This window comes from Lolium rigidum, chromosome 3 (genome assembly GCF_022539505.1).
Source record: "Lolium rigidum isolate FL_2022 chromosome 3, APGP_CSIRO_Lrig_0.1, whole genome shotgun sequence".
Taxonomy (NCBI): domain Eukaryota; kingdom Viridiplantae; phylum Streptophyta; class Magnoliopsida; order Poales; family Poaceae; genus Lolium; species Lolium rigidum.
Genome location: NC_061510.1, coordinates 77,398,896 through 77,411,212, shown reverse-complemented (window position 1 = coordinate 77,411,212; position 12,317 = coordinate 77,398,896). Strand labels below are relative to the sequence as shown.

Here is a 12,317-nt window from a genome sequence, read left to right as displayed (position 1 = left end):
GCTAGGAACGTCTTCCCGGTCGGTTGCTCGTAGGGTTATGGCGGATGACTTGGGTACTGCTGCTGCTGAAGTGATGATGCTACTCGATGTTTAGTTAGCCCTTCGAGGCTATTATGTAAGTATGGGTTATGTGACCATGCTGTAATTTTCTTATTCCGCTTTGTAATGGATGGTGTAATTTGATATCAGTTCGGTTATGTGTTCACGACGCACTGATCATGGGATCGTGAACGGTATACATAACAGGGATTTTGGACAGCTAGTCCGGGGTCCCCACAGCTTGCCGTCACATGAACCAAATCATATTAATAGGCATAAGCATGTACTGTTATTTTTTACATTAGCATTTAAGTACTCCACCAAGTACTTGAAAGCGAAAACAGAAAGACTTTTCAGTTTCAAGCAAGCATCGAAATTCAAATTAGCATTCTGAATCCATGTGCAATATAAGTGTAGCCTCTGCTACGGTAAAAAAATAATGTGCCACAAAATTCTGCTATAGAATGATGTTCTAACTGAAAACACAACGCTACAGAGACAAACAACTTGAAGAAAATCATTTACGAACTGTACAGCCTGATGGTACACATAACACAACAAATTGAAACAACAGGAGGCAAAGTTGGCGTTGCGCAAGATCAGGTTCACTGCCCTGCTGTTTACCTAATCGAGGCAAACATTTCTGCAGATCCAAGCAAACTTCTTCAAGATAAAAAGGATGGTTGCATGTCCGAACAATCTGATTTGTGAGCCGCTTTGGTAGCCTTGGGTTCTTGCACAAAAATCCACTATATGGATGATATCGTATGAGATCATGTCCAGTAGAATTAAGATGTCCTAGCTTTATTCCCATACTTGGTACAACAACAAATGTGCACCCCACGCTTTACAATATCAAAAAGACAAATAAAGAATGCCTAATAAGGGGACAACAATTTCTCCTCTAGGTCACGGAAACCTCGGTAGACATTATCTGTTTGGTTCTGTGGAAGGTTTAACCGCCTCACCTCAGTCATATACCTGAAGATGAAAACACAATGTAAGCACGTATAATTATGTCGTTACATGATTTACAAGAGGTGACATTCAAATAGAAAGTATGAACAAACATGATTAACAATTTGATTTGGTGATTAGGACATTATTACATGGCGACATTACAGGAACAAAAAACTGACAGAGCAAATATAACAATAAAACTCCACAGAATAAAATTCAAATTGTAGCTGCTGACAGAACAGTCTTTCATCTTTAGATTTTTGGCATTGTAGTTGATTATGGTAATCCTGTTTTTGTTGCACTGGATTTCCGTATTTTACCATTTAGTGACACGCTTTTGGTACAATTCTGCAAAAAGGGGGTTTTAAATCTGTGGCTAAAATTTAAAAAAAATAGGATAGATGTATCCAACTATGTGACAACTGTGGTATTTGATGTATCTGAAAGTTAGTTTATAGTCTGAACAAAAAACTAATTTTCAGCAGCTTATAAAGTTAAGCACAGCACAGTTTAGCAACCGTAAATTGAGCCTTAAATTCATGATTCATGGCCCGCATTAGAACATCCACACAGTGCAGATGTCTATTTACAAACACAGAGCAATTAATATTACTACACAGTAAAAAACAATAGGAATGAAAGGAAACTTTGCAAATTAATATTACTACACAGATGTATCGTGTAAGTTGCTTACCTGTTGGCCAAACTAATTATTTTATCTCGAACACCTTGCTTGGAAGATCCTGTTTGATTCAGCGAAAATGTTCCGTCCAAAAAGAACGAAGCCCCAGCAGTTGTTGTGCCTAGCTTATGTGCAATGACTGACATTCCCCATTCACGAAGGATTACAAGAACTGATCTCAGAAGGCGCAGCTTCAGATTAAGTGAGGGCACAATTGCGCCATTCGATAACAGCTGATCATACACAGCAAGCACAGGTTCAGCTACACCTTTACAAGCTCCGAGAAGAGCTCTTGCAACATCCTCATCACCAATTAATTCTTCTCCTGAACTTAACCTATCCTGTAGATAAGAGCATGATGACATCAGTTTCCATGTGAAGTGTAACGGTGCTAAGTACGAGAAATACAATGTAGATGCTATGTACCAAGGCAGCCTTCTCAAGATGAAGGCATATTATATCCAAAGGTAAACAAGCTCCATCTGCAGGATCAAGTTTGGAGCCAACTCTCTTCACCACAGAACATGCCTCTGCTACACCACCTCTTGTAAGTGTCTGGTCAAGGAGTCTGGCCCAAATTTCCCGAGCAATCTTGCTATCAGCATCTCCAGAGTAATTTGCAAAGTTGAGCATTTCCAGGCAAACCTAAAAACAATAAGCTTTGAGTCATCAAATTCTGCAGCAATTGCCAAAACCAGACATAAGCCTTACCAAAGGTACTTGTAAGCACAGATGCATGACCCCACCCACAGAAAGAGAAGACACCAGAGCCAGTGTCAGTTTGTTTAGTAGTTTTGCAGTTCTTTGGTTCCAAAAGTAGCCAAACTTGCTGAGCCGCATCATTTATTTCTTTTTGAGGAAAAAAACGAATAACAACAGCAGCATGATTTCCTAGTAGTATGTTTCAAAGTAAACAATAAGTCTGCACGATCGTACAGTACACATCAATCAATATCTCATTCAACTTTAATGCATAGTAACTTCGATCCTGGTTACAGTTCAGTTTTAGGTGAATAAGTAAAATGTACATGAACATGCTAATAGGTACAAAATGTAAGGTTGATTTGATTCAATGGAAATATCAGTATGGATGTTTTGAGAAGCCCATTCGCTAGCGTTCATAAGCTGAGAGATTAGAGCATCATGTATTCATGTTACAATGTTGTGAACCAACTAGAATTCCATGAGTAGCAGAAAATCATACCTCCCACAGATTAAATGGAACTGCATAGTCATTGTATAGTTGTGTAATACTCTTAAGATTCAGTGAAAGCTCTTTCGCCTTGTCCTTTGCATCCTTGGCAGACTCTAAGTCAGCTACAATATTATCACGAGGAAAGGGGTCACTAGGTGATTCAGAACTGCTTGGAACACTTTCAAGCCGCAAAGCCATAGACTCCAATTCTTGTTTGATTTGCATTTGGAACTGAAGCACTGCAAGTTTGCCTTCAAGTAGATCCACTGTACTACTATCGATAGGATTTCTCGACGAATCAGCAGTAATGCCTGCACTTTTGGCCTGTAGCACTGCATTGCTCAGATATTGATACCTGGATTGCAAAGTTAAGTGTTAATTCATATAATGCATGGAAATGCAGCCGTAAACAAAAGAAGCAAAAACAAAATCTGGAGACCTCTGGTCAAGAGCAGGAGCTTCTTCAGCATTGGAGCACTGCCTTTCTGCCAATATCAATAGCATCCTGGCAGCAGCAATATGCTCCCCCTTGAGAACATAGTACCTGGCTAGGAGCTCAAGATACTTTGTTTGGGTAGTAGAAATAGGTGCACCTAAATCGTCCAACCTAGGAGGAGCTCCTCGAACCTGGAAGAAGAACTGATCAGGACAGCGCAACATGCATGTATTTTTAATACAAAACAGATTTGGCCTAAAGTTATGATGATTTATGCATACCAACTCGATACTTGGAAAGATCTAGCAAAAACAAAGGTATTTCCAATGGAAGGAATCATAGAACCAGAATTCGAAGAGGGCACTGTTAGATTGTCAAAGAAGGAAAACACTACGTAGCAGGAACAATTGCATGGTAGTATGACTAGATCTGGCTGGCATTAGACAAGACATGGGTAGGCTACATGCAAACTTAAGCAGACAATGCACCTTTTGGTTGGCACTAAAGAGGTTATTTACCAAGGGAAATCATGCTAATAGTCTCAATTTGCATTTTATTAAGATGCCACCTAAGCAGACAATGCACTTTTTGGTTGGCACTAAACAGGTTATTAAACAAGGGAAATCATGCTAATAGTCTCAGTTTGCATTTTATTAAGATGCATGGGTCCCTACCAGGACAATAGGTGCATGAAGGGGCGGAAGCAGAGGCCGTTGTGGAGCCTGTAAGATAGATAAGATGCAACAAAAAAGCTACTCCTACATAAAATGTTAAGATATTCTGCTAAACACTCTTCAAAAGGGCCTTCAGGTCCACCACGTCAACAAAGTTTCCAGTTTAGCCAACATAATAAATACATCTCTAACAATACCAGCTGGTTTTTAGGAATCACCTCTTCTTGATGCTTACGGCCAGCACTCTGAAGAAAAGCAACCAAATCCGAGCCTCCATACTCCAAAAGTTCATTATCCAGACCGAGCTCAATAAGTGTTCTGTACAGATGCTCGTGGAAAGCTGTGTCCGGCCACTGGACACTTAGTTGAATAATCTGTTTGATACATTTGCTTCGAGAAGCTGGATCAAGAGCAATCATTGGACCAGGTTTTCCACTTCGTCCAGCACCTTTGAGGGTACGCAGAGCATTCATAACTATTTCATAGCATTGTACACGCTGTGCAGTTATGCTATCATGATGCCTTGCATCAATTTGCCCATTGATAACACCGGCATTGGAATCAAGCGCCTGAGCTCTCTGTAGCGGCAACCTCACTACAGCCTCGTAGAACCTGAACTCAAAGCCAGCAACAGAGAAAACATCAGTTTGCAGACAGAATAAATCCAAGTGTTCAAGATTTATGGAATGTATTCGTTATGTCCAATATAGTTCAGCAAGCAACTAACCTTAGGTTCTCAAACCGCTTGCATATAGCACTCAAATCAGCAGAGTCTGGAATTTTGGTCAAGAGATTGAAGGCTTCTCTAGCAAGAACATCTCTCTCCTCATTGTTGTTTGTTATAGATGCTTTCTCGAGATTTTCCACTGCTGAGTAATACTTGTAGTCTGACTCGTTGAAGTAGCTAGGACAGCCCTCCCTCAGTTTAGTGCTGATATCCTCAACAGTTCCTCTGCCCTCTGGACCAATGTAGTACTGAAAAATCACATGGAAGTACAGACATAAATAAAAATGAGTGAATAGTTACCAATGGTGTTGCTTTTTTGTTGGCGGATTGGGCAGGAAGGAGAGGGAGGGAGGGAGGGAGGGAGGAGTGCTACCTCCATGAGTGAAGAAATAAGCCGCATTGCAAGTTGGTCGCCATCCTCGGAACATACCAATTGATGAAACGTTAACTGCACTAACTTTCTGCGCAAATCATTGCCTAATGTCTGAACCAAGCGAGCAACATTATGCTGACAAATAAGTTGAAGTAGAACGAGTGCTTCACCGGATCTTCGAAGCAACCGCCTAAGGCACTCGATTGCCCTCACCTGTTTATCCAAGTAAAGTATTGAGCAAACAAATTAAGATTTCTCTTCCTCAACAAATTTCAGAAATATTACCTCCATAGCAGCTAGTTCTGCTGATGTATAAAGCGACCGTGGCTTCTTATTCAATGCAGCTTGATCTGCAGTGTCTGCGTCTCTAATACGGTACGGACTCATTCCGTTGATACGGACACCAGCGCCAATGGTAGGCCCTGTTTTGTACAGTATGGAACCAGAATCTCCCAGTCCAGCAACATACCCATAAAGCCCTCTTCTCTTGTTTCTTCTGGATCTCAAAAAGGTCTCCAATGAACGAATCTTACTCTCAAGAACCTTCATGGCACCAGTAGAGAGCCTGCAAACAACCACACCATCCCCATGATCATTGGAACCTATCAGTCCTCGAACCACCATAATTGGGAGTTCCCACACAGGATACAGCAGTCTCGATGAGCATAAGCAAAGCCCTTCATATGCACCAGAAAACAAAGGTTCTGCTTCCTGAACAACTTGTCCCATACTAAATCCTCCAGCCTGAGTTCGAGTGTTAGACAAAGCGGTAGTGCCATTAAGTTGAGGCATTCCAACAAGTCCAGGGTCCTCAAATGCTTCAGCAGCTTTCTCAGAGACTGCATTGCTTATCAGACTATCTTCAGCATAAAGTAACTTCGCGGCTAGCATCAAGCACATTGCTGCAGCCTCTCCAGCACCGAAGCGGTTAAAGAACTCCTCTATTTGTGATCTCAAGGTATTTCCATCAAACAACTTCCTTAGGATGTCAACAGGCCTGTTGAAAACTACTTCCATCAAACCCATTGTATTGAATACTACAATCCTCCTCCGAGGTAAGATATGTTGGGTAGGAAGATCGCCTTTGGCCCACAGTTTTATTGAGGTCTTCTCCGAAGGTTTACTGAAGGCTGATAAGCATTCCACATCAGCGTACAAAGACTGCATGATGAAAGCAGCATCTGGGAGTGGGAAGACATCAGAGGCACAGAGCATCCGACCCTCAACAGGCAAAGCAGAGACTGTTTCTCGCAGAGCCCTAGAGCTTCTAGAAGCTGTTGCAAAGGTACTGGGGAGGGATAACTGGGCAGCAGAATCTTTCTGCACAGCTAGAAGGGAGGACATAGCTGTAGCAGATGAATCTGACATTATGAGAGCACCAGCAGAATAGAAAGCAGACTCCACTTTCAATGCCAGATCCTCCGGCTGAGCTCTGCCAGCAGCAGAAACAGCACCAAATGTGAGTCCACCACCAACCCCTAGAGGTGGGGAAGGCCTAGTAGCAACAATTTTTAAACAGCTTGGCCTCTGCAAACCAGTGTTCAGTCCAACTGAAGAACTACTTCCACCTGATGTAGAAATGAATAATCTCTTTCCATCTGATAAAACAGCAACAGCATGGAGCCATTTTGATTCCATGGCCGATAAGGGTGATATGCATACTATTGATGGCTTCGGGGATCGTGCAGCTCTTGGTGCATTAGGCCTACGACCGCCATAAGGTGCATCTCGTGGATCAACAAGGTTTTTTTCTTCAGTGATTTTTTTCAAAGGACCATCACCACTAGCTCCTAAATCAAAAAGTTGCAGTTTCATGCCTTCTGTGCGCGCATAGATAGTGTTCCTCTCCTCATCAATGACCATATCCACAATAGGATCAACAGCTGAGAATTTAAATGCATTTGGCACGACCCACCTGAAAATCATGTTAGCTGAATAAGCAGGTGATCAAAAACACATGAAGAAGCAAAGCAAAGGGTCAGATTTCTGATTTTACAGCTGATACCTGGAAAGAAGACTGCCTAAACCGGTGGTCAAGCAAACCTTACGGCAACGCTTACGCCAGCCTGAACCAGTTGTGTATTGCAATTCATATATATGCCCATCACGTCCAGACAGGAAAATTTGACCCTTGTCTGTACATGTGATGCATGTCATTGTGACACCATCAGTAGAAATCACGTACTCGGGTAAAGGTTGCAATGAAAGCTCAGCATATGGATCTGTTCCATCAGCACTAGCAGAACAGCAAACTCCAACAAGTATCAGCTGACAGAATAGATGTAGGTGAGTGTATATTTGATAGAAAATAAGTATAATAGATAGAAACTTATGTAAAGCTTGCAAGATTTGCAGGTTCACGACAGTAAATATCAACTAGCGTGTGTGCACAGGGCTTAAAAGGAAAATTGAACATAATGATTCGAAGGAATCATTTGCATTAAGCATTTAAACATGCCAAGAATACCCATCTAACTGAACTCCGAGCAAATGGGTTATTTAGCAATTCTGGATGGTCCAACTAGTACCTATCGGTATCAGTATAACCATTGTTGTTTGCGGATTATTTCTATCTAACAAAGAGGCAAACCATAGTCCAAAAGGCCAGAGTTTGATTTTCTATACAAATGCTGAGAACTCAAAACCATGGACAGCAAGAGGGAAAAACTTATCGTTGGTTTGGTATTTTGAGTAAGGTCTACTCTGATAAATTTTACTGCCATATTTATGTATACATCAAGTGCTCATCACCTTGGAAGCATGGGCAGAACTATTAGGCATGACACGGCTATATGCAACAGAGCAATTGGTTCAAAATTTGAAGGTAGTATTTGCAAAGATAAAATGCCAAATAGGGGCTGGTATCCATGTCCCAAGACGGTCGGTGCTAGGTGTGTTGCTTTTGGTCTTCATCCAGCTTTCCTCTGCTTAAGTGGGCAATAATTAATCTTTTCTTGCTTAATGAAAAAGGCCAGTGTTTCGAAAAAAGAAGTGCTCCACTAGTCAAGAACTCTGGAACACCAATATTGTCACACATAAAAAAATAAAGATAGGCATAATAGTAGTGTCCATCATTTTGTTGAACGTTATTTTCAGTTCTAGCTTGATATGTAAGCAAAAATAGGTTGGTGCGAATGGAAAATTTGGTCCTTTCCAAACTGCATTTAAGAGATTTTCAAGTTGCTTTCAGTTTTTCAACTTAAAGGTTGAACTGTTATGACGATATAAAATGAAAGAGTAATACATTACTGTATACCGTAGATCCTCAGACTTTGCACATCACGTCACAACATAAAAGTACTTGGCATTGTTGAAGTTTGGTATGCATGTATATTGCAATTCAAAAGGATAACTCGCAAGCATCATTACCTCCACAGGAGTTGCTAATACTAAAATGTATTGAATCGCTTCAACAAAAATCCCAGGCTTTGCTCTAGCAAGTCCGACAGCACAAATCGCTTGCTCATCCGCATGATGCTCTTGGCATTGACCATCCCTGGTAAATAGAGAAAAACATATGCCATTAGATGGTTACCTACAAAACTCCGTCTACCACCAGTGAGGCAAGGGGAATAAATATTAGACTCTGCATATAGAAGTGAGATTGTTTGCATCACTAGATGTTACTATATAAAAGGTGAAATCACTTTTGCTACTCAGACTTGGTCGTTGCTACATACTCAATTACATGTAAATACAGGAAGATAATTTTAAACACCAGCTATATAGTAATGTTTCCCAGATGTGATAATACACTAAAAAAAGGTACAACTTTGCTGACAATAATAGATGCTTGGCCCGATAGAGGTGGTCAGTTGCAGAGCCCCTACCGAATACGCAAATTAAGATCAATGGTCGAAAAATCAGGATTGCATAATTAGAGAAGCAACTTCAACAGTGTACAAAGACTAACACCTCATAGACTAAACCCACAGTTAACTCAGTTCCTACCAAGGAAATAAGCATATGGAAAGGACGATCCAAGATTAAGGCATTATGTGGAAAAATAAGCTGGCGACTACTGATAACGATGGAAAGAACTTTAAGATGCAAAACTAACATCACTACAGTACTGTGTAGCTTAAGTTGTATGTCAGTATAGGGGACTGAATATACATAAATAGTGAATTACCACTTATCAAAGCGCCAAACATAAAATGAATTGTCAACAGTTGCCCAGGCCCGGTGCAATTCAGAAAATATTCCACAAAGGGCTGTTCCTTCACCAGCAGCTGCATTATATCTTTCAATCAGCATAGGAGGTAGCTGCCGAGTTTCAGCAACTTCTACCAGAGGAGGCCACTGCAGCAGACCATAAAGTATCTTATATAGTTAGTCACAAGAATACAAGCAAAAAAATATCAATAACTTTCAGGATATAACTCGGAACACACACAGATGGTAGAAAAAACTAGGCCTTGCTGGACCTATGTGTTTACATGAATGCAATGTCCAGCTTTTTGCAATTAAGAAGCAAGGGAAGATGTCCATATGCCTCTCATTAAAATTAACCAGCATTTTCCAATATCATGAAAAGGATTAGCAAGACTTATGGATCTCCTCATTTGAGGCAAAAACTCCCTAGATCTCCCAATCTTCAGGTGAAACTCCTAGTGTGTTAGAACTGAAACAAGTACTGATCCATAAAACCTAGCTCTTCCCAGAGAAACAAGCAAGAAAAAACATTAACCCTAGTTCATTCATTTTTGTTCCAAATGACTAGAATTTGAATTTGTTGCTACAAATCAAGGATGCTCACCACCTAAAAGAGTTTGGGTGGGTGGGAAAAGAAACACTTGAATAATCTCTACATGGCAGGAACATGGATGCAACCGGGTAAGTAGTAGTGTGCCGCACACTCTGGAATGTAAAATAGAGTTTGCTTTAACTACCCACAGTCAAAAGATCCAAAAAGAAATCAAAAATAGTGTTAAATTATACCTTGCTGGCATATACTCTTGTCTATCAGTTCTGCAAGAGAAAGATGTTGCAGAACTAACGATCAAGAAGGAAGAGGTTGCAGATAAGGCTGCAGAGAAGCTCAGGCTCAGCAAGTTACATGGGCTCAGCTCAAACCCAAATCAACCGGAGCTCAACTCAAGAGATTAAGTTTAAGCTGGAGCTCAGCTCAATTAGAGATTAGGACTGAATATATGCACACATTCTACTAATACACATCTAGACACATGTGTGCTTTACCACGTCGAGCCGTAGTGCTAGAAATTAGAATTTCTACTGTGAAATACCGCTGCACAGTGCCAATTAGCTACACAGAGGCATGATTAGCTCTCTTTGAGCTCAGATGCATCCTTTGCGATTTTGATGACCAATTGCCAAGCTTAACGAGTATATGCTTAGACCTGCTCACAAATCCGAGAATCCCCCTGATTTAGTGTCCGGTGTAAGTTCCCAAACACGCACAGGTATAAGCTCTAGTTTGTTTCCCGGAATTTTGCATTAAATTTCACAGCATCTGCCACGAAGTTCCTCATAAACAGACAAACTTGTAAAAATGATACACCGCTGCATCTATGGAGGAAATTCGCCGTAATTTTCTACCAATAGCCAAATAAACAGGTCAAAATTTCAAGTCCACCATGTTCTCCACTTCAGGGCATCCCGCCCCAGCTTCACCCAACAGGTAAACGGGAAGGCTAAAATACTTTTGCGAAACCCCCAAAAACTACTAGTACTCCGCGGCAATCCTCAGAACAAATACTTGGCTCAAAACATACGCTGCTGCGGCTGAACGTCTCAGGCGCGCACACCCTCTAGAATAGAGTACGCGCGAGGCGGGGATTACCTCCTTGGGGTGCGAGGAGTAGGGGTGGGAAGCGTAGCGCGAGGCCTCGAGCGCCTCCTCCAGGTCGGGCTGCGCGGCGGCGTCGCGGCCGATCCGCTCGGAGATGTGCAGGCCCGCGGAGGCCACGTCGGGGCCGATGGCCTCGTCCTCCGCCCACGCCATGGTCGGAGCGCCGCGGCTGGGCGACTGCGAGGAGGTGGGGGAGGTGGCCGGTAGGGGAGGCGGGGGAAAACCCTAGAGGCAGAGCGCGAGGGGGTGAGTGGGGAACGGTTCGATTGGATGCGAGCTTTGTTTGAGGTTTTGAGGTTTCCGTGGGCGGGTTCGGGTTTTGGCAGTGGCGCGTTGGCCAAATTTTTCCTTTCCGTGAAATTACCATTGGCCCCAGCCACAATTTTTTTTAGGGACAGGGCAGGACTTTTCGGCGTGTTTGGTTCCACTGGAAGTTTTTTCTCGCACTAGGGAGAAGAAAACAGGAAAGACATTTCTGAACTCGGGTGTAGATACAATAAAAATTTCGAAAAAATAGCAAATAAATTCAAAAAGTTTGAAATTTTTATACAATGACTATGAAAAAATGTTTTACTGCACACCAAAAATCTTCGGAAAATACATATGTCAATACATATTCTCTCGGAGATTTTTGGTGTGAAGTTAGGAAACTTGTTCATTGTCCAAAAATTTTGGATTTTTTTGAAGGATGATTGATATTTTTTAGTTTTTTTATACAACTAGGAGCATCTACACCCGAGTTCAGAACTGTTTTTTCAAAGAAAACAGCCCTTTTTTGTTGCCCATACGAAAATGGTTCCCTGCATCACACGTTTTTAAAATAGTTCAGAGCTTGTATGGGGAGGCACGTTCGATTATGCCGTCTCTGCCGAGCCAACCTCTTCTCGCTCTTGCTAGGAAAAGAGGCGTGATACGTCTCAACGTATCTATAATTTTTGATGTTCCATGCTTGTTTTACACCAATTTATATATGTTTTGTTTACACTTCGTTGCACGTTTATATGATTTCCGGCACTAACCCATTAACAAGATGCCACAGTGTCAGTTTTCTATTTTCTGTTGTTTTTGTATTACAGAAAAGTTGTACAGAAAATAATCTCGGAATTGAACGAAACAAAAGTTGAAGTCAATATTTTACCGAAACGAAAACAAAGCCCAGAGGGGGGTCGAGGAGGCGCCAAAGGGCGGCCAAATCACCACATGGCGCGGCCTAGGCCTGGCCCGCGCCAAGGGGGTCTGGGCCCACCAAGCACCCCACCGACTTAAATCTTCCGCATATTTATACATCTTCTCGGTAAAACCCTGGATACTAGAGCCTCTATCCACGAAAAGTTCCATCGCGGCCACTGATGGCGTGTACAGCACACGTCCGTTGGGAACCCCAAGAGGAAGGTGTGATGCGTAAAGCGGCAAGTTTTC

At 41.9% G+C, this 12,317-nt stretch overlaps 1 protein-coding gene across 1 annotated transcript; it reads right to left on the bottom strand.

Moving 5' to 3' along the window:
* Positions 1-530: 530 nt before the first annotated feature.
* LOC124701835 (nuclear pore complex protein NUP155-like) lies at positions 531-11,051 on the bottom strand. The gene is made up of 13 exons (XM_047233930.1): positions 10,890-11,051; positions 9,219-9,388; positions 8,456-8,582; positions 7,092-7,354; positions 5,372-7,001; positions 5,087-5,299; positions 4,714-4,961; positions 4,205-4,598; positions 3,316-3,503; positions 2,886-3,231; positions 2,108-2,326; positions 1,694-2,022; positions 531-1,020 (listed from the first exon to the last, which is right to left on the bottom strand). Exons 1-13 carry the CDS (start codon positions 11,049-11,051, stop codon positions 918-920), a joined length of 4,392 nt encoding a protein of 1,463 aa, XP_047089886.1. The 3' UTR covers positions 531-917.
* Positions 11,052-12,317: the final 1,266 nt, after the last annotated feature.

Excerpts from the sequence above, each read along its gene's own strand:
- LOC124701835 (XM_047233930.1), bottom strand. The coding sequence starts at position 11,051 with ATGGCGTGGGCGGAGGACGAGGCCATCGGCCCCGACGTGGCCTCCGCG. Across the intron at positions 9,389-10,889 it reads ACTCCTCGCACCCCAAGGAG|TGGCCTCCTCTGGTAGAAGT; the intron begins GTAATCCCCGCC and ends GGTCTGCTGCAG. Across the intron at positions 4,599-4,713 it reads AAGCGGTTTGAGAACCTAAG|GTTCTACGAGGCTGTAGTGA; the intron begins GTTAGTTGCTTG and ends CTTTGAGTTCAG.